Here is a 26,507-nt window from a genome sequence, read left to right on the forward strand (position 1 = left end):
TGTTGAACACACCCTTGATGAGGTTGCACGGAAAATGTTTAGCCACAAGGGGGCATAATGACTCCCTAAGCCACTTATGATGCATTGGACATTGTAAACAAAGACAATACAAACGTATCCAACCTCCACTATAAACATGTACATTTGCCTGGTCCATGTATTATCTATTCAAAACTACATTCAGGGACATCTTTGTTATTTGAAAATTGGAAATGGTGCTGCGGCGGAGTTGTCGTCTTGACAGTGGGCTCGAGCCATCACTAAACTCCGTGAAAGTAATTGAAAGTCCACCAAGCCGGGGTGGTGTCCGGTCGTCATTTGTTACTACAGCCACAAATGCATAGACCCCGCCTATTTAAAAAAACAAATATCATCTTAAAATCAGTTTTGTAACCTAACCACACTGCTAACCAAATTCCCAATCATAACCTTAAATTATGATCAAAAAGCTTATTTTTGTTTTTATACATTTTTACAATAGCAGTTTTGACTTTGTGGCTGTGGTAACTAGTGATAACCGTGGTGTCCTTATGCTAGCGACTGTTTGGAACTCGTATACCAGAAATCGGAGTCGCATAACTAACGTTAACTAGGTGGCACCACTTGGTAAGATAATTCCAACATTTACTGCATCTACAAGCTGAGTTTAATAGCCTTCAACATATAAATATATATTTTACCAATGAACAGCGCGTTCATTCATTCAATAAATGAGAATTTTCACCAGTAGGCTATTTGAGACACAAGCACATTCACTTTTAGCTAGCTACTATAGCTAATCAGCTGGTGAATTTTGCTTGTCAATTAATATTACAGTAACGGGTAGCTAGCTAGTTTGTCAAATAGTAAACTAGTTAGTTAACGCCAACTATGCCGTTTTAGCTAGCTTTTGGTCATGTTTGTGTAAAATGAGCGAAAACGTGATGAGCGAGGATGCCAGAGGCAGCATTAGGAATATTTATAATATTTCTGCTTTATCTATTCATATGTAACCTGCCAAAGTAAACTGGCTTGTACGTATTTATTTGTGGTTTCTATATAAATGAAGATCCAGGCTACTTTAACTACACCGACCTTTGCACCACTCCTGCATTGTAATCACTATGTGGATCTGACTTATTACATTCGTGCACTGTCAGAAACGTGTGCCCGGCAGTATTGCCTGTAATGTTTAGTGTATCATTGTTTAACTACAAGCAACTCACTAATGAAGGCTATTTTCCATACATGGGTTGAGTAACTTTGATGCCTCAGAACAGGGGTTCTCAAAGTGGGGTCCGTGCATAGCTGCAGGAAGTAGTTTTGGGGGTGGGGGTGCTGCGATTTCTTTCGTCGCCGATGTTGTGGTGGGAGGTGCTGAGAAAGTTTCGTCAACAGGGGTGGGAGGCCTGGACAAATCTTTTTGCTGGCTCTGCAGACTGCTATGTCGGTTGCTTAAACAGGACTATTAAAGGCCCAGTGCGCTACTTAAATTATGAATATTTTATTTATTTATTCTAATTTTTCAGTGGGTTATGGGTCCACGGAGGTACTGCATGGGGTCCGCTTCCAGATAAAACAATATATATACTCGGCAAAAAAATAAATATCCTGTCACTGTCACCGGCGTTTATTTTCAGCAAACTTAACATGTGTAAATATTTGTATTAACATAGCAAGATTCAACAACTGAGACATAAACTGAACAAGTTCCACAGACATGTGACTAACAGAAATGGAATAATATGTCCCTGAACAAAGGGTGGGTCAAAATCAAAAGTACCAGTCCGTATCTGGTGTGGCCACCAGCTGCATTAAGTACTGCAGTGCATCTCCTCTGCATGGACGTCACCAGATTTGCCAGTTCTTGCTGTGAGATGTTACCCCACTCTTCCACATAGGCATCTGCAAGTTCCCGGACATTTCTGGGGGGAATAGCCCTTACCCTCCGATCCAACAGGTCCCAGACATGCTCAATGGGATTGAGATCCGGGCTCTTCGCTAGGCCATGGCAGAACACTGACATTCCTGTCTTGCAGGAAATCACGCACAGAACGAGCAGTATGGCTCGTGGCATTGTCATGCTGGAGGGTCATGTCAGGATGAGCCTGCAGGAAGGGTACCACATGAGGGAGGAGGATGTCTTCCCTGTAACGTACAGCGTTGACATTGCCTGCAATGACAACAAGCTCAGTCCGATGATGCTGTGACACACCGCCACAGACCATGACGAACCCTCCACCTCCAAATCGATCCCGCTCCAGAGTACAGGGCTCAGTGTAACGCTCATTCCTTCGACGATAAACGCGAATCCGACCATCACCCATGGTGAGACAAAACCGCGACTCGTCAGTGAAGAGCACTTTTTTGCCACACCTGTCTGGTCCAGCGACGGTGAGTTTGTGTCCATAGGCGACATTGTTGCCGGTGATGTCTAGTGAGGACCTGCCTTACAACAGGCCTACAAGCCCTCAGTCCAGCCTCTCTCAACCTATTGTGGACAGTCTGAGCACTGATGGAGGGATTGTTCGTTCCTGGTTTAACTCGGGCAGTTGTAGCCATCCTGTACCTGTCCCGCAGGTGTGATGTTCGGATTAACTGATGCTGTGCAGGTGTTACACATGGTCTTCCACTGCGAGGACGATCAGGTGTCCGTCCTGTCTCCCTGTAGCGCTGTCTTAGGCAATGTGGGCCCTGGCCACATCTGCAGTCCTCATGCCTCCTTGCACCATGCCTAAGGCACATTCACGCAGATGAGCAGGGACCCTGGGCATCTTTCTTTTGGTGATTTTCAGAGTCAGTAGAAAGCCTCTTTAGTGTCCTAAGTTTTCATAACTGTGACCTTAATTGCCTACCGTCTCAAACCTGTGAGTGTCTTAACGACCGTTCCACAGGTGCATGTTCATTAATTGTTTATGGTTCATTGAACAAGCATGGGAAGGTGTTAAACCCTTTACAATGAAGATCTGTGAAGTTATTTGGATTTTTACGGATTATCTTTGAAAGACAGGGTTCTGAAAAAAGGGAGTTTCTTTTGTTTGGGTTTACATTTTCTTTTTTTTTAATGAATATTAGTACCACACATGAAAAAATGTTGGTCAAGGGATCTGTGGAATAAGTTTAGAGTGTAATACAATGTAATATTATTACTCTACAATTTATGTAACCCTGGGTAGCTCTCAAAACCCTTCTTCTACACATGTAGGGTTTTCAGTCATTACATTCGCCCACAATTGCCTCCGTGTAAACTACGCCATTCATAGACACTAACTACTTTAGCACCTGTTGACAATAGTATCTTCTGACCAGGGGAGTTGTGTTAAGATCCCTGATGCTTGCTCTAAACATTTACACGCATCGCTTGTGCTACTCTTTTGGAAATATAAGGAACGTATTCGGGATGCTCCGATATGACATTTTTGGCCGATACCGATATTTTCCTTGTCAAAAAAAAAACAATACCGATAACCAATATTTAATATTTTAGCGGCCTTAAGCATTCTAGTATAGTTGAAAACACACACACACTGACCAAAAGGTTATTTTGTTGGCATTGACGTAGGTCCCCATTACCAGCAAAACATAATCAAAACCTATTTCTTTCACTTACTTCCTGTGCTGTTTCGTTGTTCATTTGTTCAGTCTCAACCGGGATTTCATCACAATTGGCCTAGCGTCGTCCAGGTTTGGCCGGGGTAGGCCGTCATTGTAAATAAGAATTTGTTCTTAACTGACTTGCCTCGTTAAATAAATAAATCAGCTCTGTCTGTCCGTGGCCTTTCTTCCTCGGAACGCACTGTCACTGTCCGTTTCCATCTTGTCCAGCTGCGTCTGTAACATTTCACATATACCCTGTTTCTTGTCTGTATCGAAGTAGCGGTCCTTGTACCTAGCATCGAGTATGGTGGCGAAACAGTGAAGAGGCTCAGAGATAATGCCACCAAATCGCTTGTTCACAGCCCCTTGTAGAATACATTTGCAAGTTTTAACCCCACTGTCTGTGTCAGCAGTTTTGTTGAGCAGGTGTTTCAATGCCATGACAGAGGGTATCACGTCTGCTGCAGACACAGTTGATGAGCTTTTTTCTTGAGTCAGTTGTTTGAATTGAGCTAGGAGTGTGTTCATGTTTTCAAGTTTCAAACATGTTTTCAAATGCCATTGAAATGGCAGCAGCGGTATGAGAACTAGCACATTCTTGAGCATGCAATACGGCTTTCCTCAGTACAAAATCTTTGTCGACCCACTGTGCTGTCAGACTCTGCATGATCATGGGGCTGACATCGCTGGTCCAAATGTCAGTTGTGAAGCTAATAGCAGTGACTGGATGTGCGTTTCAACAATACTGTGTTACTCCAGTAGGGCAACATCTGAAAAATAGTGCCTACTTGGTAGGGTGTACCGGGGCTCGAGGTGCTCGACCAGTCGGCGAAAGCCAACATCATCCACGACAGAGAACAGTTGATTGTCAAGGGCAATGAATTCCATTATCTTGGCGTTATTGGATTTGGCGTTTGAGTTGTCTCGCTGAAATGTTCTTACTCTTTTAAATGACTGCTTGACTTGAACTTGTTTAGTTGTTGGAAGTGTATGCTTAGTATTTTTCTGCTTTTCATGCCGTCATTACGTCATCTATCTACGTTATATAGGTATGCATGTCAACTTTGACATCAGTTTTGCACATCGGCGTTAAACTAGACATCGGGCCAATGCCGACGTTGGCATTTTTAGCAAATATCAGCCGATTCCGATATGTTCTAGGGATGCACGATATATCTTTCATATCAGCGAGAAATATTTTTCCCAAAACAAAAAGTAAATTACTACACATCTTGTTAGGTAGGGTTGGTGTTCCCACCTGGCCGTATCGCCACGTTACAGCACTTGTTTACGGAAGACAGACTGAAGATGTAGGCCTGTGCTAATTAGATATCTATTGTGCTCCCAACACTTGTGTGTTATGCCGTGTTCAGAACAAATAGAACTCAGAAATCTCTGACTTCAATGCGTTCAAATCAACTGGGAACTCGGAAAAAAACTATGAAAAAACGATTTGAACAGTCATCCAACTTGGAATTCCAACTCAGAAACGCAGGCCTCTTTCTAGAGCTCTGACTTTCCAACGTGAAGATCAATGACATCATGATTTGACCTTTATTTTTCAGGGTTCCCAGTTGTTTTGAATGTGGGGAGGAGTGTCGTTCGTCAACTGGAGGCACATAGTGTATGGATCTGTGAAAAACTGCTGCAGTAAGTGTATAGTTTTAAATTGGAAAGATTATTTTGCGCCAACATGAAAGGGGCATATGTGCATATCATCATATGTTCAGAAGTTTTATTTTATTTGTCACATACACATGTTTAGCAGATGTTATTGCGGGTGTAGCGAAATGCTTGTGTTTCTAGCTCCAACATTGCAGTAATATCTAGCAATACACACAAAGTAAAAGAATGGAATTAAGGAATATATAAATATTCTAAGCGTTAAATCACAGTGCCGGAATAGTTTTTTAAACAATTAAAAAAATATACACTTACTGTAGCAGTTTTGCACATATCCATAAACTGTGTGCCTCCAGTTGACGAGCTTCACTTCCTCCCTAGTTAACTTACACACAGGTGTTCGGAGAATGCTAGATAGCTAATTGGCACAGGTAACGGCCTATCTCTGTCTGCTGGGACACAATAAAAAATAAGCAAAGCCAAGCAGTTCACCCTTTTCCCTCTGTCTCACTCACTCAATTGCGTTCCTACCGCTCCCTCTACACACACGTGCTACTGAAATAAATGCCTATAAAACATATCTAACTGATAAGATACACAAGCTCCATTCCTTGCCAAATGATGACAGTTTAATCACAAATTCTAAGTGGACTGGTTGACAGTAGGGAAAATGTGTTCCAACAATGAGCTGCAGTTTTCGAATAATTGCATAATCTTCTTATGGCTTGAATCCCGTTAGCGGGATCGATATGACAACAGCCAGTGAAAGTGCAGGGCGCGCAAATTCAAAACAACAAATCTCATAATAAAAATTCCTCAAACATACAAGTATTATGCACCATTTTAAAGCTTTACTTCATGTTAATCCAGCCACAGTGTCTGATTTCAAAAAGGCTTTACGGCGAAAGCAAACCATATGATTATGTTAGGTCAGCGCCTATACACAAAAAATACAGCCATTTTCCAGCCAAAGAGAGGAGTTACAAAAAGCAGAAATAGAGATAAAATGAATCACTAACCTTTGATCTTCATCAGATGACACTCATAGGACTTCATGTTACACAATACATGTATGTTTTGTTCAATAAAGTTCACATTTATATCCTCAGTTTACATTGGCGCGTTATGTTCAGTAATGTTTTGCCTCCAAAACAACCGGTGATTTTGCAGAAAGCCACATCAATTTACAGAAATACTCATCATAAATGTTGATACAAGTGTTATGCATGGAACTTTAGATAAACTTCTCCTTAATGCAACCGCTGTGTCAGATTTCAAAAAAGCTTTACCGAAAAAGCAATAGTCTGAGTACGGCGCTCAGACACAAAAACATGCCATACAATATATCTGCCATGTTGGAGTCAACAATAGTCAGAAATGGCATTATAAATAGTCACTTACCTTTGATGATCTTCATCAGAATGCACTCCCAGGAATCCTTGTTCCACAATAAATGTATGTTTTGTTCGATAAAGTCCATCCTTTATGTCCAAATACCTCCATTTGGTTCGCGCCTTCAGTTCACAAAACTACAAACCACTTCCTGTTTGGATTTTTTCTCAGGTTTTTGCCTGCCATATGAGTTCTGTTATACTCACAGACATCATTCAAACAGTTTTCGAAACTTCAGAGTGTTTTCTATCCAAATCTACTAATAATATGCATATCTTAGTTTCTGGGCGTGAGTAGCAGGCAGTTTACTCTGGGCACGTCAGTCATCCAAGCTACTCAATACTGCCACCATCCATAAGAACACAATTTTGTGGTTGTCCTACTTACCACAGCCACAAAGTCAAAATGGTCTAAATCGTAAAAATTCATGAAAAAAAAACATTTGCTTTTTGGTATTAATTTAAGGAAAGGCAAAAGGTTAATAGTGTGGTTAAGGTTAGGGGTTAGGTTAGGTAACTAACGTCAGTGACGACCCTACTTTGCGAACTGTAAGTGGCATTTAGAATTGGAATCGGCATTAACAAGTTCCACACTGAAATTATGCAAAAACAGTAGTTTGATAAAGACTGAGTGTATTTACACTACCTTTCAAAAGTTTGGGGTCACTTAGAAATGTCCTTGTTTTTTGAAAGAAAAGCAAACATTTTGTACATTAAAATAACATCAAATTGATCAGAAATACAGTGTAGACATTGTTAAAACCTCTCTGGGCTAGGTGGGACGTGACCGTCCCACACTATTCAACAGCCAGTGATATAGCATGGCGCGAAATACAAAACAGCAAATATATCATAATTTCAATTTCTCAAACATACGACTATTTTACACCATTTTAAAGATAAACTTCTCGTTAATCCAACCACATTGTCCGATTTCAAAAAGGCTTTACAGCGAAGGCAAAACATTAGATTGTTAGGAGAGTACGTAGACAAAAATAAACACACAGCCATTTTCCATGCAAGTACATGTTTCACAAAAACCCAAAACACAGCTAAATGCAGCACTAACCTTTGACGATCTTCATCAGATGACAGTCCTAGGACATCATGTTACACAATACATATATGTTTTGTTTGATAAAGTTCATATTTATATCCAAAAACAGCATTTTACATTGGCGCGTGATGTTCAGAAAATGTATTCCCACCAAAACTCCCGGTGAATGTGCACATCAATTTACAAAAATACTCATCATAAACGTTGACAAAATACATAACAATTATTTTAAGAATTATAGATACAGTACTCCTTTATGCAACCCCTGTGTCAGATTTTAAAATAGCTTTACAGAGAAAGCACCTTTTTTCAATATTCTGAGTACATAGCTCGCCATCACAGCAAGCTATACAGACACCCGCCAAGTTCGGGGTCACCTAAACTCAGAATTAGTATTATAAATATTCTCTTACCTTTGCTGATCTTCATCAGAATGCACTCCCAGGACTGCTACTTCCACAAGAAATGTTGTTTTTGTTCGAAATAATCCATATTTATGTCCAAATACTTCTGTTTTGTTCGTGCAAAGGCATAACGCGCGAGCGCGGTACCAGAGACGAAAAGTCTAAATGTTCCATTACCGTTCTTAGAAGCATGTCAAACGCTGTTTAAAACCAATCTTTATGGTATTTTTAACGTAAAATTGCGATAATATTCCAACCGGACAATAGCATATTCATTCAAGAAGAAAAAGAAGAAACGGCGCCCTCGCGGGATCGCGCATATCCAATCCCTTTGTCCCCAGGCAGTCCACTGATTGACTAAGCTCCTATACTCTGCCCAGTGACAGGAGAATGCTGAAAGAACTTTCTGAAGGCTGTTGACAGCCAATGGAAGCCTTAGGAAGTGCAATGTGACCCCACAGACACTGTAGTTTCGATAGAGATTCAAAAGAAGAACTACAATTTTCAGACTTTCCACTTCCTGGCTGGATTTTTCTCAGGTTTTTGCCTGCCGTATGAGTTCTGTTATACTCAGACACCATTCAAACAGTTTTTTCTATCCAAATCTACTAATAATATGCATAGTCTAGTTTCTGGGCCAGAGTAGTAACCAGTTTAATTTGGGTACGTTTTTCATCCGGCCGTGAAAATACTGCCCCCTACACCTTGACAGGTTAATGTTGTAAATGACTATTGTAGCCGGAAACGACTGATTTTATTTGAATGAAATATGTACATTAGGCGTACAGACGCCCATTATCAGCAACCATCATTCCTGTGTTCTAATGGCAAGTTGTTAGCTAATCCAAGTTTATAATTTTAAAAGGCTAATTGATCATTAGAAAACCCTTTTTCAATTATGTTAGCACAGCTAAAGACTGCCAGTTTTTTTGCTTCTTTAATCAGACAACAATCTTTAGACTAGTTGAGTATCTGGAGCATCAGCATTTGTGGGTTCGATAACAGGCTCAAAATGGCCAGAAACAAAGAACTTTCTTCTGAAACTCATCAGTCTATTCTTGTTCTGAGAAATTAAGGCTATTCCATGCGAGAAATTGCCAAGAAACTGAAGGTCTCGTTCAACGCTGTGTACTACTCCCTTCACAGAACAGCGCAAACTGTCTCGAACCAGAATAGAAAGAGTGGGAGGCCCCGGTGCACAACTGAGCAAGAGGACAAGTACATTAGAGTGTCTAGTTTGAGAAACAGACGCCTCACAAGTCCTCAACTGGCAGCTCCATTAAATAGTACCCGCAAAACACCACTCTCAACGTCAACAGTGAAGAGGCGACTCTGGGATGCTGGCCTTCTAGGCAGAGTTCCTCTGTCCAGTGTCTGTGTTCTTTTGCCTATCTTAATATTTTATTTTTATTGGCTAGTCTGAGATATGGCTTTTTCTTTGGAACTTTGACTAGAAGGTTTTCTTTCAAAAACAAGAAAATTTGTATGCGACCCCAAACATTTTAACGGTAGTGTAATATAACCAGTTGATATTACAGTTTCAATAAATTAATCTTAAATGGCCCTTGTTTTTTTTTTATTGACTGTATGTATGTATGTATATATATATATATATATATATATATATATATATATATATATATATATATATATATATATATATATATAGTACCAGTCAAAAGTTTGGACACACCTACTCATTCAAGGGCTTTTCTTTATTTTTATTATTTTCTATATTGTAGAATAATAGTGGACATCAAAACTATGTAATAACACATATGGAATCATGTAGTACCCAAAAAAGTGTTAAACAAATCAAAATATATTTTAGATTCTTCAAAGTAGCCACCCTTTGCCTTGATGACAGCTTTGCACACAGCTTTGCACACTCAGGGCCACTCAGTCATAAAAGGCGAAAGGAAGAGCAGTTTGTTCTCATGATGGCTTGTAAAGGCAGGCGCAGTCACTAACAAAACTGTAAATCTGGCCTGGAATGTGGGACTTTGTGGTTATCTTTTCTCCTTCACCCACACCCAAGGGTGCGTGGTCCCTTTTGTGGGCTCTTTTTGCAACAACACTGTATTTAAGAGCATGTTGCGTCTCAACCTATGGCGGGCACAACATAACCTCAGATGATGTAAAATAGGGTCTAAGCTACAACATATGCAAATATGAAGGAAAAAAACATAGTTTATGCGTTTTTAGATAATTCACGTTAATGTTAAATGACAAAAGTAAAAAAAAAAATTATAAAATAGTTTGACAACCCAGTTTGTAAGCTTTTAAATGTCAACCATAACCATTTATCTCTTCCAGTGATGAAGACATGAAAGTCTCATGGTATGGTGGGGTATGCAAAATAGCTCTATAATGAAAAATGTACACAACTTGTTTGTGTGCATAGTATTTTCAGTTGGTCACATCACTTTACTATTTGGAACAAATTTTACTGTTTGTTAACCAGTTAATGAGGGTTGGCAGCTACATTTACGAAAATGTGTATCCCTATTCCAAACCTCTGCCAATAACAGCACATTTTCAGTTTTCCCCTCCACACTTAGACCACTCCTAGCTAAATTATTGCTTAAGAAATTGCCCTTTGCTAAAAATCTATTTGTTTCTTTTTTACCATTTCAATTGAAAACAATCACAGTAAGGCACTTAAATGTTACCTAGAAATTATTTGATGTTGAAATGGAAACGGCTGCATTTGACCTTTTAAAGTTCAAAATGTGTAGAATTACAGGAAATGTGCTTTAAAACTACAAAATGTTCTCTGTTACCAAGAGGCGGATCTTTAAAATGTTTATTTCCCATGGCCTGGAACTTGGTTTGTCCGGCCATGCACTGCAGAAGACATAGTAAAACTCCTTGTATGCTATTTTTATCCCACTCTAGTTATGTTCTGATTATGAGGGGGTCCCTGATGAATTCGCTATCACAAAAGGGGTCCCGGACCCAAAAAGTTTGAGAACCCCTGTGCTATAGAAGACTGTCAACTACAATCATTCCTTGTGTTTTAGCTGTGTTACATAGACCACCAGTTCTACAGGCATGCTGAACACGCCAATGGATCGACACACAGACTGACAATGGACTGACCGGCCCTCTCCATCAGTCCCCTGCCGCTCCTCTCTCCGTTTGTGCCTGCTGGTTCCCAGTTGGTAGATCCTCGGGCACCGTGTGTCATGGCGTCCAACAGTCGGGCTGGAAGACATTCCCTGTGGTGGTTTCTCTCGCCGTTCCGGAGCAGGCAGGAGCGTGTGGTGCTGGCACGCAGCGAGAGCTTGCCGGGGGAACACGTGCTGAAGATCACCATCACAGAGACCACTGTGATCGAGGCAGACTCGGGGGTGTGGAACTCTAAGTCGCTAGTCTACCTGGGCCTGTGGTACTTCTTCAGCTTCTGCACACTGTTCCTCAACAAGTACATCCTGTCTCTGCTGGAGGGGGAGCCCAGCATGCTGGGTAAGGAACATGTGCACACACACACACTCAATTTCAGATGTTCAATACTCCAATCAATACAGTGAGGGGAAAAAAGTATTTCATCCCCTGCTGATTTTCTACGTTTGCCCACTGACAAAGAAATGATCAGTCAATAATTTTAATGGTAGGTTTATTTGAACAGTGAGAGACAGAATAACAACAAAATAAATCCAGAAAAACGCATGTCAAAAATGTTATAAATTAATTTGCATTTTAACCTCTCTGGGGTATGTGGGACGCTAGCGTCCCACCCGCGGGACACACTATTCAACAGCCAGTGAAATAGCAGGGTGGCAAATTCAAAACAACAAAAATCTCATTCAAATTTCTCAAACATACAACTATTATATCCCATTTGAAAGATACACTTCTCGTTAATCCAACCACATTGTCTGATTTCAAAAAGGCTTTACGGCGAAAGCATAACATTAGATTATGTTAGGACAGCGCTGAGACAAGAAAAACCACACAGCCATTTTCCAAGCAAGGAGAGGCGTCACAAAAACCAGAAATAGCTCAAATTAATCACTAACCTTTGACGATCTTCATCAGATGACACTCCCAGGACTCAATGTTATACAATACATGTATGTTTTGTTCGATAAAGTTCATATTTATATTAAAAAAAAAACATTTTACATTGGCGCGTGATGTTCAGAAAATGTTTTGCCTCCAAAACTCTGGTGAATGAGCACATCAATTTACAAAAATATTCATCATAAACGTTGATAAAATTTACAACAGTTGTTGAAACAATTATAGATACACTTCTCCTTAATGCAACCGCTGTGTCAGATTTCAAAATAGCTTTACGGCATAAGCACATTGTTCAATATTCTGAGTACAGAGCTCAGCCATCAAAGCAAGCTATACAGTTACCCGCCAAGTTCTAGAGTCAACTAAACTCAGAAATAGTATTATAAATCTTCACTTACCTTTGCTGATCTTCGTCGAAATGCACTCCCAGGACTCCCACTTCCACAAGAAATTTTCGTTTTGTTCGATAAACTCCATATTTATGTCCAAATACCTCCGTTTTGTTCGTGCGTTCAGATCACTATTCCAAAGGCACAATGCGCGAGCGCAAAACCATAGACAAAGTCAAAAAATTCCATTACCATTCCTAGAAACATGTCAAACGATGTTTACAATCAATCCTTAGGATCTTTTTATCATAAATATTAGATAATATTCCAACCGGGCAATAGCGTATTCATTACAGAGGAAAAAGAAGGAACGGCGCGCCTTCGTGACAACGCAGTAAACAACTCATTGGTCTCAGGCAGTCCACTGGTTGAATGGGCTCTTATTCTCTCCCCAGTAACAGTAGAAGCATGAAACAACGTTCTAAAGACTGTTGACATCTAGTGGAAGCCTTAGGAAGTGCAAAATTAACCCTAAGTCACTGTATAGGCAATGACTTGAAAATCTACAAACCTCAGATTTCCACACTTCCTGGTTGGATTTTTCTCAGGTTTTGCCTGCCATATGAGTTCTGTTATACTCACAGACATCATTCAAACAGTTTTAGAAACTTCAGAGTGTTTTCTATCCAAATCTACTAATAATATGCATATCCTACCTTCTGAGCCTGAGTAGCAGGCAGTTTACTACGGGCACGCCTTTCATCTGGACGTCAAAATACTGCCCCCTACCCTAGAGAAGTTAATGAGGGAAATAAGTATTTGACCCCCTCTCAATCAGAAAGATATCTGGCTCCCAGGTGTCTTTTATACAGGTAATGAGCTGAGATTAGGAGCACACTCTTAAAGGGAGTGCTCCTAACCGCAGCTTGTTACCTGTATAAAAGACACCTGTCCACAGAAGCAATCAATCAATCAGATTCCAAACTCTCCACCATGGCCAAGACCAAAGAGCTCTCCAAGGATGTCAGGGACAAGATTGTAGACCTACACAAGTCTGGAATGGGCTACAAGACCATCGCCAAGCAGCCTGGTGAGAAGATGACAACAGTTGGTGCGATTATTCGCAAATGGAAGGAACACAAAAGAACTGTCAATCTCCCTCGGCCTGGGGCTCCATGCAAGATCTCACCTCGTGGAGTTGCAATGATCATGAGAACGGTGAGGAATCAGCCCAGAACTACACGGGAGGATCTTGTCAATGATCTCAAGGCAGCTGGGACCATAGTCACCAAGAAAACAATTGGTAACACACTACGCCGTGAAGGACTGAAATCCTGCAGCGCCCGCAAGGTCCCCCTGCTCAAGAAAGCACATATACATGCCCGTCTGAAGTTTGCCAATGAACATCTGCATGATTCAGAGGACAACTGGGTGAAAGTGTTGTGGTCAGATGAGACTAAAATGGAGCTCTTTGGCATCAACTCAACTCGCCGTGTTTGGAGGAGGAGGAATGCTGCCTATGACCCCAAGAGCACCATCCCCACCGTCTAACATGGAGGTGGAAACATTATGCTTTGGGGTTGTTTTTCTGCTAAGGGGACAGGACAACTTCACCGCATCAAAGGGACGATGGACGGGGCCATGTACCGTCAAATCGTGGGTGAGAACCTCCTTCCCTCAGCCAGGGTATTGAAAATGGGTCGTGGATGGGTATTCCAGCATGACAATGACCCAAAACACACGGCCAAGGCAACAAAGGAGTGGCTCAAGAAGAAGCACATTAAGGTCCTGGAGTGGCCTAGCCAGTCTCCAGACCTTAATCCCATAGAAAATCTGTGGAGGGAGCTGAAGGTTCCAGTTGCCAAACGTCAGCCTCGAAACCTTAATGACTTGGAGAAGATCTGCAAAGAGGAGTGGGACAAAATCCGTCCTGAGATGTGTGCAAACCTGGTGGCCAACTACAAGAAACGTCTGACCTCTGTGATTGCCAACAAGGGTTTTGCCACCAAGTACTAAGTCATGTTTTGCAGAGGGGTCAAATACTTATTTCCCTCATTAAAATGCAAATCATTTTATAACATTTTTGACATGCGTTTTTCTGGATTTTTTTGTTGTTATTCTGTCTCTCACTTTTCAAATAGACCTACCATTAAAATTCTAGACTGATTATTTCTTTGTCAGTGGGCATGCGTACAAAATCAGCAGGGGATCAAATACTTTTTTCCCTCACTGTAGATGGTTTGACTCATCAATTGGTTTATTTTATTCAGGGTACTATGGACCTCAGGGGTAGAGGACTCAATTCGCACATGTTGTTGTCCAATGGTTTATTGGTTTGAATTGATTTGTAGGCGCTGTTCAAATGGTCTCCACCACCATCATAGGCTTTCTGAAGATGTATGTGCCTTGCTGCCTATACCAGCACAAGTCCAGGACTGAGTACCCCCCCAACTTCCTCATGATCATGCTGTTTGTGGGGCTCATGAGGTGGGTCTGCACTGTTATCACTCTACTTTCAGCTGCATAGTTGAAGTTATTTGGTTGGTGTGTTTCCTTTTGTAAAGTTGGATGACTAATACTTACATGACTAGTCTTTATTTCCATCATGGCTAATGTTAATTTATCAATGTTTATGTTGTCAATCAAATCAAGAAAATCAAAAAAGAATGACGGTAACAAACTTTTGTTTGACATACATTCTAAAGTGCTGAGTCTCAGCATCACTCTGTTACAATGTTACCAACAGTTGTCACAAAGTAATATACAGATACCCAGCCTAAAACACGAAGCAATGCAGAAGCACAGTGGCTAGGAAAATCTCCCTAGAAAGGCAGGAATCTAGGAAGAAACCTAGAGGAACCAGGCTCCGAAGGGTGGCCAGATCTCTTCTGGCTGTGCCAGGTGGAGATTATAAGAGTACATGGCCATTTAAAGCCAGATCATTCCTCAAGATCTTGAAATGTTCATCGATGACTAGTAGGCTCAAATAATAACCACAGTGGTTATAGAGACAACCGTTCAACACCTCAGGAGTAAATGTCAGTTTTTCATAGTCAAGTAACACCGAGGTCGAGACAGCAGGTCTGGGAGAGAGATGGTTGAGACAGCAGGTACAGAACAAGGTAGCACCTAGACCACCAGCATATAGACCACCAGGCAGTGTTCCATAGCTGCAGGAGGAACTGAAGAAAAAATAATATATATATATATATATATATACTGCTCAAAAAAATAAAGGGAACACTTAAACAACTCAATGTAACTCCAAGTCAATCACACTTCTGTGAAATCAAACTGTCCACTTAGGAAGCAACACTGATTGACAATACATTTCACATGCTGTTGTGCAAATGGAATAGACAACAGGTGGAAATTATAGGCAATTAGCAAGACACCCCCAATAAAGGAGTGGTTCTGCAGGTGGTGACCACAGACCACTTCTCAGTTCCTATGCTTCCTGGCTGATGTTTTGGTCACTTTTGAATGCTGGCGGTGCTTTCACTCTAGTGGTAGCATGAGACGGAGTCTAGAACCCACACAAGTGGCTCAGGTAGTGCAGCTCATCCAGGATGGCACATCAATGCGAGCTGTGGCAAGAAGGTTTGCTGTGTCTGTCAGCGTAGTGTCCTGAGCATGGAGGCGCTACCAGGAGACAGGCCAGTACATCAGGAGACGTGGAGGAGGCCGTAGGAGGGCAACAACCCAGCAGCAGGACCGCTACCTCCACCTTTGTGCAAGGAGGAGCAGGAGGAGCACTGCCGGAGCCCTGCAAAATGACCTCCAGCAGGCCACAAATGTGCATGTGTCTGCTCAAACGGTCAGAAACAGACTCCATGAGGGTGGTATGAGGGCCCGACGTCCACAGGTGGGGGTTGTGCTTACAGCCCAACACCGTGCAGGACGTTTGGCATTTGCCAGAGAACACCAAGATTGGCAAATTTGCCACTGGCGCCCTGTGCTCTTCACAGATGAAAGCAGGTTCACACTGAGCACATGTGGACAGACGTGACAGAGTCTGGAGACGCCGTGGAGAACGTTCTGCTGCCTGCAACATCCTCCAGCATGACCGGTTTGGCGGTGGGTCAGTCATGGTGTGGGGTGGCATTTCTTTGGGGGGCCGCACAGCCCTCCATGTGCTCGCCAGAGGTAGCCTGACTGCCATTAGGTACCGAGATGAGATCCTCAGACCCCTTGTGAGACCATATGCTGGTGCGGTTGGCCCTGGGTTCCTCCTAATGCAAGACAATGCTAGACCTCATGTGGCTGGAGTGTGTCAGCAGTTCCTGCAAGAGGAAGGCATTGATGCTATGGACTGGCCGGCCCGTTCCCCAGACCTGAATCCAATTGAGCACATCTGGGACATCATGTCTCGCTCCATCCACCAACGCCACGTTGCACCACAGACTGTCCAGGAGTTGGCGGATGCTTTAGTCCAGGTCTGGGAGGAGATCCCTCAGGAGACCATCCGCCACCTCATCCGGAGCATGCCCAGGCGTTGTAGGGAGGTCATACAGGCACGTGGAGGCCACACACACTACTGAGCCTCATTTTGACTTGTTTTAAGGACATTACATCAAAGTTGGATCAGCCTGTAGTGTGGTTTTCCACTTTAATTTTGAGTGTGACCAGACCTCCATGGGTTGATAAATTGGATTTCCATTGATTATTTTTGTGTGATTTTTGTTGTCAGCACATTCAACTATGTAAAGAAAAAAGTAAATTGCTGACAGTGTCATGAGCAAAGCACCCACACACCATTGCACCTCCTCCTTATTGCTTTACGGTGGGAACTACACATGCAGAGATCATCCGTTCACCAACTCAGCGTCTCACAAAGACACGGTGGTTGGAACCAGAAATCTAAAATTTGGACTCATCAGACCAAAGGACAGATTTCCACCAGTCTAATATCCATTGCTCGTGTTTCTTGGCCCGAGCAAGTCTCTTCTTATCATTGGTGTCCTTTAGTAGTGGTTTCTTTTCTGCAATTCGACCATGAAGGCCTGATTTGCGCAGTCTCCTCTGAACAGTTGATGTTGAGATGTCTGTTACTTGAACTCTGTGAAGCATTTATTTGGGATGCAATTTCTAAGGCTGGTAACTCTAATTAACTTATCCTCTGCAGCAGAGGTAACTCTGGGTCTTCATTTCCTGTGGCGGCCCTCATGAGAGCCAGTTTCATCATAGTGCTTGATGGTTTTTGCAACTGCACTTGAAGAAACTTTGATGAACCAAGTTGAAGAACCAAGTTCTTGACGTTTTCTGTATTGACTGACCTTCTTGTCTTAAAGTAATGATGGACTGTCGTTTCTCTTTGCTTATTTGAGCTGTTCTTGACATAATATGGACTTGGTCTTTTACCAAATAGGGCTATCTTCTGTATACCAACCCTACCTTGTCACAACACAACTGATTGGCTGAAACGCATTAAGAAGGAAAGAAATTCCACAAATGAACTTTTAACAAGGCACACCTGTTATTTGAAATGCATTCCAGGTGATTACCTCGTGAAGCTGGTTGAGAGAATGCCAATAGTGTGCAAAGCTGTCGAGCCAAAGGGTGGCTACTTTGAAGAATCTAAATTTGTTTAACACTTTCTTTGGTTACTACCTACTACATGTGTTATTTCATAATTTTGATGTCTTCACTATTATTCTACAATTTAAAAAAATAAAAATGCTTGAATGAGTAGGTGTGTACTAACTTTTGACTGGTACTGTAAGTATTCAGACCCTTTGCTATGAGACTTGAAATTGTGCTCAGGTGCATCCTGTTTCCATTGATCATCCTTGGGATGTTTCTATAACTTGATTGGCGTCCACCTGTGGTAAAATCTATTGATTGGACATGATTTGGAAAGGCACACACCTGTCTATATATGGTCCTACAGTTGACAGTGCATGTCCGAGCAAAAACCAAGCCATGAGGTTGAAGGAATTGTCCCTAGAGCTCAGAGACAGGATTGTCGAGGCACAGATCTGGAGAAGGGTACCAAAACATTTCTGCAGCATTGAAGGTCCCCAAGAACACAGTGGCCTCCATTCTTAAATGAAAGAAGTTTGGAACCACCAAGTCTCTTCCTAGAGCTGGCCGACCCGGCCAAACTGAGCAATCGCGGGAGAAAGGCCTTGGTCGGGGTGGTGACCAAGAATCCGATGGTCACTCTGTCAGAGCTCCAGAGTTCTGCTGTGGAGATGGGAGAACCTTCCAGAAGGACAACAATCTGGTAATCATCCTTAATTTATTAATTACATTTACAATATCAAACAAGATAATAGAAATCATAAGACAGTCAGGCCTTTAATGTAGAGTGGCCAGACGGAAGCCACTCCTCAATAAAAGGCACATGACAGCCCGCTTGGAGTTTGCCAAAAGGCACCTATAAGACTCTGACCATAAGAAACAAGATTCTCTGGTCTGATGAAACCAAGATTTGGCCTGAATGCCAAGCGTCACGTCTGGAGGAAACCTGGCACCATCCCTACGGTGAAGCATGGTGGTGGCAGCATCATGCTGTGGGCATGTTTTTCAGCGGCAGGGACTGGAAGACTAGTCAGGATCAAGGGAAAGATGAACGAAGCAAAGTACAGAGAGATCCTTGATGAAAACCTGCTCCAGAGCGCTCAGGACCTCAGACTGGGACGAAAGTTCACCTTCCAACAGGACAATGACCCTAAGCATACAGCCAGGACAACGCAGGAGTGGCTTCAGGACAAGTCTCTGAATGTCCTTGAGTGGCCCAGTCAGAGCCGTACTTGAACCCGATCGAACATCTCTGGAGAGACCAAAAAGCTGTGCAGTGATGAAAAAACAGCCCAAAACCAAGTAACAAAATGTGGAAAAAGTCATTCGGTCTGAATACTTTTCGAATGCACTGTATATCATGTCCGGCACTGTTTCACTGGAATTATCAAACGGCAAGAGTCAGACAATCGTAAACGGCTCGTACAGGCGCAGTTTAGCTGAGACTCATCTCTTGATAGGTAGAGTGGCAGTCTTTTCCTGAAGTAATTATTTTCACCTAAGGCTCCAGCATGCATCAGTTCGGCTTGCCGAACCAAACAAGTGTGCTGCATACTCCCTTTGTTTGGAAAAACAAGAAAAAAGAGGCAATAGTAGTTTGTCCATTTTGAGTGCCGTAGCCAGTATAGACTTCCTCAAAATAGTCAGTGTATCTAAAATGACTCAAGAAATCTGTCATCAATTTTAATATTTGGTGCAGTATTTTCAATGAAAAAATGTCCATCAAAACAACTCATCTCTCGTTGAATAACGACAGACTATTGAAGAATCGCTACTTTTGGCCACTCACAGACAATGGGGTGTAGACTTTGGCTCCGAACTTCAGCTTGCCTCCATAAAAATATTGTGTTCCTGAGCAACCTAAAAAAAATTAAAAAAAATAAATACACAATCCAAATGAACAAAAATATTGTCATAATATATGCACAAACGCTACTGAACTGTTTCGGCTAGGAAGCATGCTGACTCCTTTACAGTGTGCCTGTCTTAACTGAAATGGTGCTCACATACTATAACTTTCATTAGCTGACTGTTAGCTTAGCATGCTAGCTAGTTACACTGACAGCTGTCTGTTAGTGCCCTATTTGTTATTTCTCTGCTACCAGCATCAGTCTTTGATGTGGAACCTAAACGACAATTTCCGCTCTAGGACAGGAATTACTCGAAATAGGTGCTTCAACTTCCTCTGATGTGGGCCTTTTTAAATGGCCTCTAAACAGTTACATTTTAGGGAAGTGTGATGCTGCAACTCAATCTTAGCTCATCTATCATTACAGGTAAACAGTTTGATAATCTGGAAAAGGCATAGTCTGTGTAGCATAGGTTAGGAGTGGTTGTGGTGTGGGATTGTCTTCTGGTCTGAATGCTACTAACCTATCCTGTTCTGCAGGTTCACTAGTGTGGTGCTGGGACTGGTGAGCCTGAAGAATGTGGCCGTCTCCTTTGCTGAGACGGTGAAGAGCTCCGCGCCCATCTTCACTGTCATCATGTCTAGGATGATCCTAGGGGAATACACAGGTAAAGCACATGCACACTGTATTCCCCCCATTTTAGGGCACCAAAAGTATTAGGACAAATTCACTTAAGCCTAGGTAAAAAGTAAGTATTTGGTCCCATATACATAGCAGGCAATGACTACATCAAGCTTGTAACTCTACAAATTTGTTGGATGCATTTGCTGTGTCTTTCGGTTGTGTTTCAGATTATTTTGTGCCCAATATAAATTTATGGTAAATATTGTATTGTGTCATTTTGGAGTCACTTTTATTGTAAATAAGGATAGAATATGTTTCTAAACACTTCTACATTCATGTGGATGTTACCATGATGACGGATAATCCTGAATGAATCGTGAATAATTAGTGAGAAAGTTAGACGCACAAACATCATACCGCCAAGACATGCTAACCTCTCACCATTACAATAACAGGGGAGGTTAGCATTTTTTGGGGGGTAAGATATTTGTGCATCTAACTTTCTCACTCGTATTTATTCACGATTCATTCAGGATTATCCGTAATCATGGTAGCATCCACATTAATGTAGAAGTGTTTAGAAACATATTCTATCCTTATTTACAATAAAAGTGACTCCAAAATGACACAATACAATATTTACCATTAATTTCTATTGGGCACAAAATAATCTAAGTGAATTTATCCCAATATCTTTGGTCCCCTAAAATGTACAAAAAGTGCTGTGATTTCTGAACGGTTCACCTGATCTGGATGAAAATACCATCAAATTAAATCAGACAGTCTGCACTTTAACCTCCATAGCCATCGTATCATTTCAAATCCAAGGTGCTGGAGTACAGAGCCAAAACAACAACAAATTTGTCACTCTCCCAAAACTTTAGGGCTAGGTCTTGTGCAGATAGCTGACGTACGTGTGTGTGTGTGTGTGTGTGTGTGTGTGTGTGTGTGTGTGTGTGTGTGTGTGTGTGTGTGTGTGTGTGTGTGTGCACACTACTGTAGGGATGTGGGTGAACCTATCCTTATTTCCTGTCATGGCTGGCCTGGCCCTCTGCACTGCAACAGAGATCAGTTTTAATATGCTGGGCTTCTCTGCAGCCCTCTCCACCAACATCATGGACTGGTACTCACACACAGTGACACAATAGTACCCGTATTTATGACATTTCTCACATTTCACAGCTTTGTCTTTTCAGAGCAATGTGACACCACCACACATTCTCATGGTTCTCTTCATATTCCCTCTATCAGTTTACAGAATGTTTTTTCAAAGAAGCTACTAAGTGGAGACACCTACAAATTCAGGTAAGTTGTTTTTAGTTCTTCCTAGTTTGTAATATACAGAACTAAATTAATGTATTAGGCCCAGTTTTATATCCTGTACTGGATAATAATTCCTGTTGTATCCTGGGAATACAAGAAAAAACACAATCACAGTGTATTGTTAACAGATGTGTAAAGAATTTGAGGAGTTGAGGAATTTAATGTTGAACTGTTGATGGTAGATTATAGTATGTGAAGTGTTTACCGGTGTCTGTACTGAATAAAATACTTGTTCCTGTGTCCTGTTTAGCCCTCCAGAACTGCAGTTCTACACCAGTGCAGCTGCAGTCATTATGCTAATACCTGCCTGGGTCTTCCTCATGGTCAGTCACGTATATTACTGTACTATTGAATATATTACCATTTGGTATTCCACATTTATGATTGACAGTTAATGAGTGCTCTGAACGTTCTGGATTAACAGAGTAATGCATTTGTTACAGTAACTGAAAATGATTGTCTATATTTCTTAGTATATAATAATAGCAAAATAACTAATATGCTGTTAATAGTGCATAAATGTCATCCCTTCTATATTAGAAAAGTATATGTGTCCAGCAGGCTGGCGTCATTGTAATTGGAGTGCACCCTGCACACAGTGCTCAGGTGTGATGACAGGAGGTCACTATTGTTGACAAGCAGTTCCCAGACTGTGGCCTAATAATTGAGCTTCATGACCTGGAGTATATTGTGTAGCCTAGTGTGTACCGGTCTCCATTTGTTTTGAATGCAGTACTGTGTTGTGCAGCTAAAGCTACTGATGGCAGATACAAATGATATACAATACTATTACCATCATAATGACTATAGCCTAATACCGGTTTATGTTGTAAAACAGTTGCTTTAAAAACAATGAAAATGCTGTTTAAGGTTTAAGTTGGTTAACAATGAAAATACCAAGTTAGCAACTTGACCTGGTATTTGGTTTGGGACTGTTTCAGTTTGGTGTTCTCCAGTGCTCCTTTGTGCCTCCAGGACCTTCCAGTGATTGGGAAGAGTGAGCATTCGTTCAGCTGGAGTCAAGACATCGTTCTGCTGTTGCTGTTTGATGGGGTCCTGTTCCACCTGCAGAGTGTCACCGCCTACGCCCTCATGGGACGCATTTCTCCCGTCACCTTTAGGTAGGAGTCACACATGCAGGGGGGCATTTCAATTCAGTTAGCCATCATTCCCATCTGCTTCTTTTTTTTCTTTTTACCTCTGTGAATATGAAGGAAATTAGATAAGGATAGAGAGCCACTTGAAACTATTGAGAAGCCCCCCAGTCACTTTCAGGTGGAAAATGCTAACTACTATTATCCTTGACAGTCATCGCATTTAGACAGGCAGTCTGTCAAACAGACAGACAGTAGTCACATTCAAAAAATGTTTAGTGCAACCTGCAACAGTATCTAACACCCTCCCCTTTCCTCCACAGTGTTGCCAGCACAGTGAAGCATGCCATGTCTATCTGGCTGAGCATCATTGTGTTCAGTAACCGCATCACGGTGCTCAGTGCCGCCGGCACGGCCCTGGTTTTTGTTGGTGTGCTGCTGTACAACAAGGCCAAGCAGTTTCAGAGAGACACGTTACAGGCCCTGGCCCACGCCCAGGCTCAGGACCAACACAACAAACCACTTCTGCAGGACCACGAGCTCAAAGCATTAGACCGATACACTCCCCAGGAGATCAAAGGGGGAGAGACCAAAGAGGTCTGTTCTTTTTAACTTTGATCATGTAGAACCTGATATGCAGACTTGCACCAGCATTACAACAAATCGGAGAAGTCAACGGTCATCATAGCACAGTGGAAGGATCTGTCACTGGGGTTTCTCTCAGTGGGAATTGTCAATTCGAGAGGCTGGTTTCATTCGGCCTCACCTTGATTCACTCTGATGATACCTTTGTGAACTTGCCTTAGTGTGCGGTCTGAACGTGGACCAGTGTTTGACTCGGTTCTGGTGTGTTTGAACTTCACTTTTACACTGTCAATTCCTTTTGTTGTTCCATTCCCTCACCTGAAATGTTTCATTATTTCATATGGTTTTGAAACACGAGCAAACTCAGGATTTCTCTCAATATTCATTGGGTGGAAGCGGTTCAATGCAAGTTTATTTTTTCTGCATACTTGCCTTTATGATAATTTTTGTAATGTTTTATTGAGTCTTGCATTTTTCTGTTATGGGCACACGTTGTTGTTGACTAAACAGCTTTATTCTCCTGATCATTGGCGAAGGTCCATCAACATGTAGAACAGTCAAGGCATTCATCATTCATTCTAATAGGGCTTTAGCTCAGCTGTATACCAATTGGTCACAAGTGTAAAGCAAATATTCCAGGCATTAGCCTGACCACAAAGGTGTATTGCCTTCGGGGGAGATGAGGTCGAGAGGGTAACCCTTATTTGTTTTCCCAAAGCTCACCGTTGACACTGAACTTCTCACAGCAATTTAATTTGAAATATTTGAAAACCTTGAGTGCAGTCTGCAGAGGTCGTATCCTCATCTGCAGTTCTTACAAATTCACCTATCAACCATTTTTATTTTTGCAAAGCTTTCTTTAGGTTACTATTGTGTTGGTTCTTCATTTTCTTGTTGTTCTTGAACAGAACCTGAAAGTTTCGTCATAGCTAGGTGTTGAGAGATTGATTTGGGCTTATGTGGCATTGTGTAGCTTTCCGCACCCCTGTCTTACTTTCTGTGCCACACTGAACCTTGTTATTTGCTAAGAGTCAGTTGAATAAGGGAGACTTGATGTACTTTATTTCAAGTGCTAAGCATACTGTTAATGAAACTGTTATTTGTCTTGAGTACATTCCTTTGTTGTTTTTGCATTCTTGTTCAACAATGAATGTATTTTTAGTAGTTCTGGTTATGAAACGCCCCAAGGTCTCTCAACCAACCTCTTCAGGATCCGCCCCTTTTTTTCAATATTCGCCTGAAATTAACTAACCAAATCTAACTGCCTGTAGCTCAGGCCCTGAAGCAAGGATATGCATATTCTTGGTACCATTTGAAAATAAACACTTTGAAGTTTGTGGAAATGTGAAAGGAATGTAGGAGAATATAACACATTAGATCTGGTAAAAGGTAATACAAAGAAAGAAAGAAAAAAAACGTTATTTTGTATTTTTTTGTAACATCTTTGAAATGCAAGAGAAAGGCCATAATGTATTATTCCAGCCCAGGTGCACTTTTGATTTTGGCCACTAGGTGGCAGCAGTGTATGTGCAAAGATTTAGACTGATCCAATGAAGCATTGCATTTCTGTTCAAAATGTTATATCAAGACTGCCCAAATGTGCTTAATTTGTTAATAACCTTTCAAGTTCAAAACTGTGCACTCTCCTCAAACAATAGCATGGCATTATTTCACTGTAATAGTTATTGTAAATTGGACAGTGTAGTTGGATTAACAAGAATTTAAGCTTTCTGCCAATATCAGATATGTCTACGTCCTGGGAATTTTTCTTGTTACTTACAACCTCATGCTAACCGCATTAGCCTACGTTAGCTCAACCGTCCTGTGGATGGGACACTGATCCCGAAGAAGTTTTAACCATTTCCTCTCAGCCATATTACCATTTTGGTGATGTAATCGAATATTTGCATTAAACAAGCTAAGTTATATAGATTCTGTTGTGGAATCTCCAAAGACTGATTTATTCAATGCTGCCTGACAATAGAGAGAGAGAGAGAATAAGCGAGCAGACTATGGGTGTACAACTCTTGTCCTCTAGGCCTGTATTCTATGCTGGTTTTTCATCCTTGCCTTTTAACTTGGAACTGAATTATATCTGCATAACCAGGTGTGTGACTTCCTTAGCCAATCATTGACACTTTGAGCAATTAAGCACCGGGGAGAAACAAAAACCAGAAGGACTTTGACCCCAAGGACGGCCGTCACTAGTTGCCACCGCCATAAAGTCATAAACCCTGCCTATTTCTAAAATGTATCTATTTAAAATTTGATTTTTAAGCCTAACCTTATTATGCCTAAACCAAACCTTAAACTAAGACCAAAAAACATCTTTGTTTTCATACATTTTTATGATATAGCCAATTTTGACTTTGTGGCTGTGCTATCTAGTGGAAACCCTGAAGGACTGAAGCAGACCATGGCTGGAATTCAATTGTTGCAGATCAGCATTTTTTTTTCTGCACTGGCCTCTCAGAAGTGTGTTTGGTTTGACAACAGTATATCCCGGATGGAGGGAATTGCCACTTTAATTAAAAACTGTCAGTCCTATGGATTGAAAGAGCTAGCTACAACGATTGAAATGATTCAACATCTCTATTGAGCTTTGGCTTAGTAAAACTGAAGGTAATTTTTGTCCTTTTTCTATAGAAAACGTGTGGTCAGTAGGATAGGCTAAAGTGAAACTATTCAAAACTGACTACATTTTGTAAGGGGAAGCTGACATAAAAAATAAACGTCTGTTTGCTTGAGTGAATAGTACTGGCATTGCCTTGGTTTTGTCATGGTGTGGTACTCTGTGGTGCTTTTCTCAGACTAACAACAAATTCAACAAAGGAAAGTCAGAATTTGCCAACACTGGCACTGTTGGCACTTCCCGATATGGGCATGTCTCAACTTTTGACAGATTGGAATGTTTTAAAAAATATATTTTTTAATCCTATCTAAGCAGGAAGTCACCCTGCTGTGTATGACAATGTCATATTGCTGAGTCTGCGTTTAAACAACACAATATTTGTGAAAGTTCTCACATGCCATTGGATGACAATGTTCGTACATTACTAATGTAGACTCTAATGTGTGTGCATTTGAATATGTCATATTGTG

At 41.4% G+C, this 26,507-nt stretch overlaps 1 protein-coding gene across 2 annotated transcripts; it reads left to right on the forward strand.

The window, feature by feature from the left end:
* Window positions 1-401: 401 nt before the first annotated feature.
* LOC115165857 (solute carrier family 35 member E2A) lies at window positions 402-24,519 on the forward strand. Of its 2 annotated transcripts, XM_029719293.1 has the most exons (10): window positions 402-606; window positions 5,142-5,226; window positions 11,075-11,519; window positions 14,758-14,893; window positions 20,319-20,446; window positions 21,406-21,526; window positions 21,655-21,708; window positions 21,977-22,049; window positions 22,702-22,847; window positions 23,144-24,519. In XM_029719293.1, the coding sequence occupies exons 3-10, from the start codon at window positions 11,240-11,242 to the stop codon at window positions 23,430-23,432; spliced, it is 1,227 nt and encodes a 408-aa protein (XP_029575153.1). In that variant the 5' UTR covers window positions 402-606; window positions 5,142-5,226; window positions 11,075-11,239; the 3' UTR covers window positions 23,433-24,519. The 2 variants fall into 2 exon arrangements, with proteins under 2 accessions (XP_029575153.1, XP_029575152.1); XM_029719292.1 differs by lacking the exon at window positions 5,142-5,226.
* The last annotated feature ends 1,988 nt before the right edge of the window (window positions 24,520-26,507 follow it).

The sequence above is a fragment of the Salmo trutta genome, chromosome 28, assembly GCF_901001165.1.
Source record: "Salmo trutta chromosome 28, fSalTru1.1, whole genome shotgun sequence".
Lineage (NCBI taxonomy): Eukaryota > Metazoa > Chordata > Actinopteri > Salmoniformes > Salmonidae > Salmo > Salmo trutta.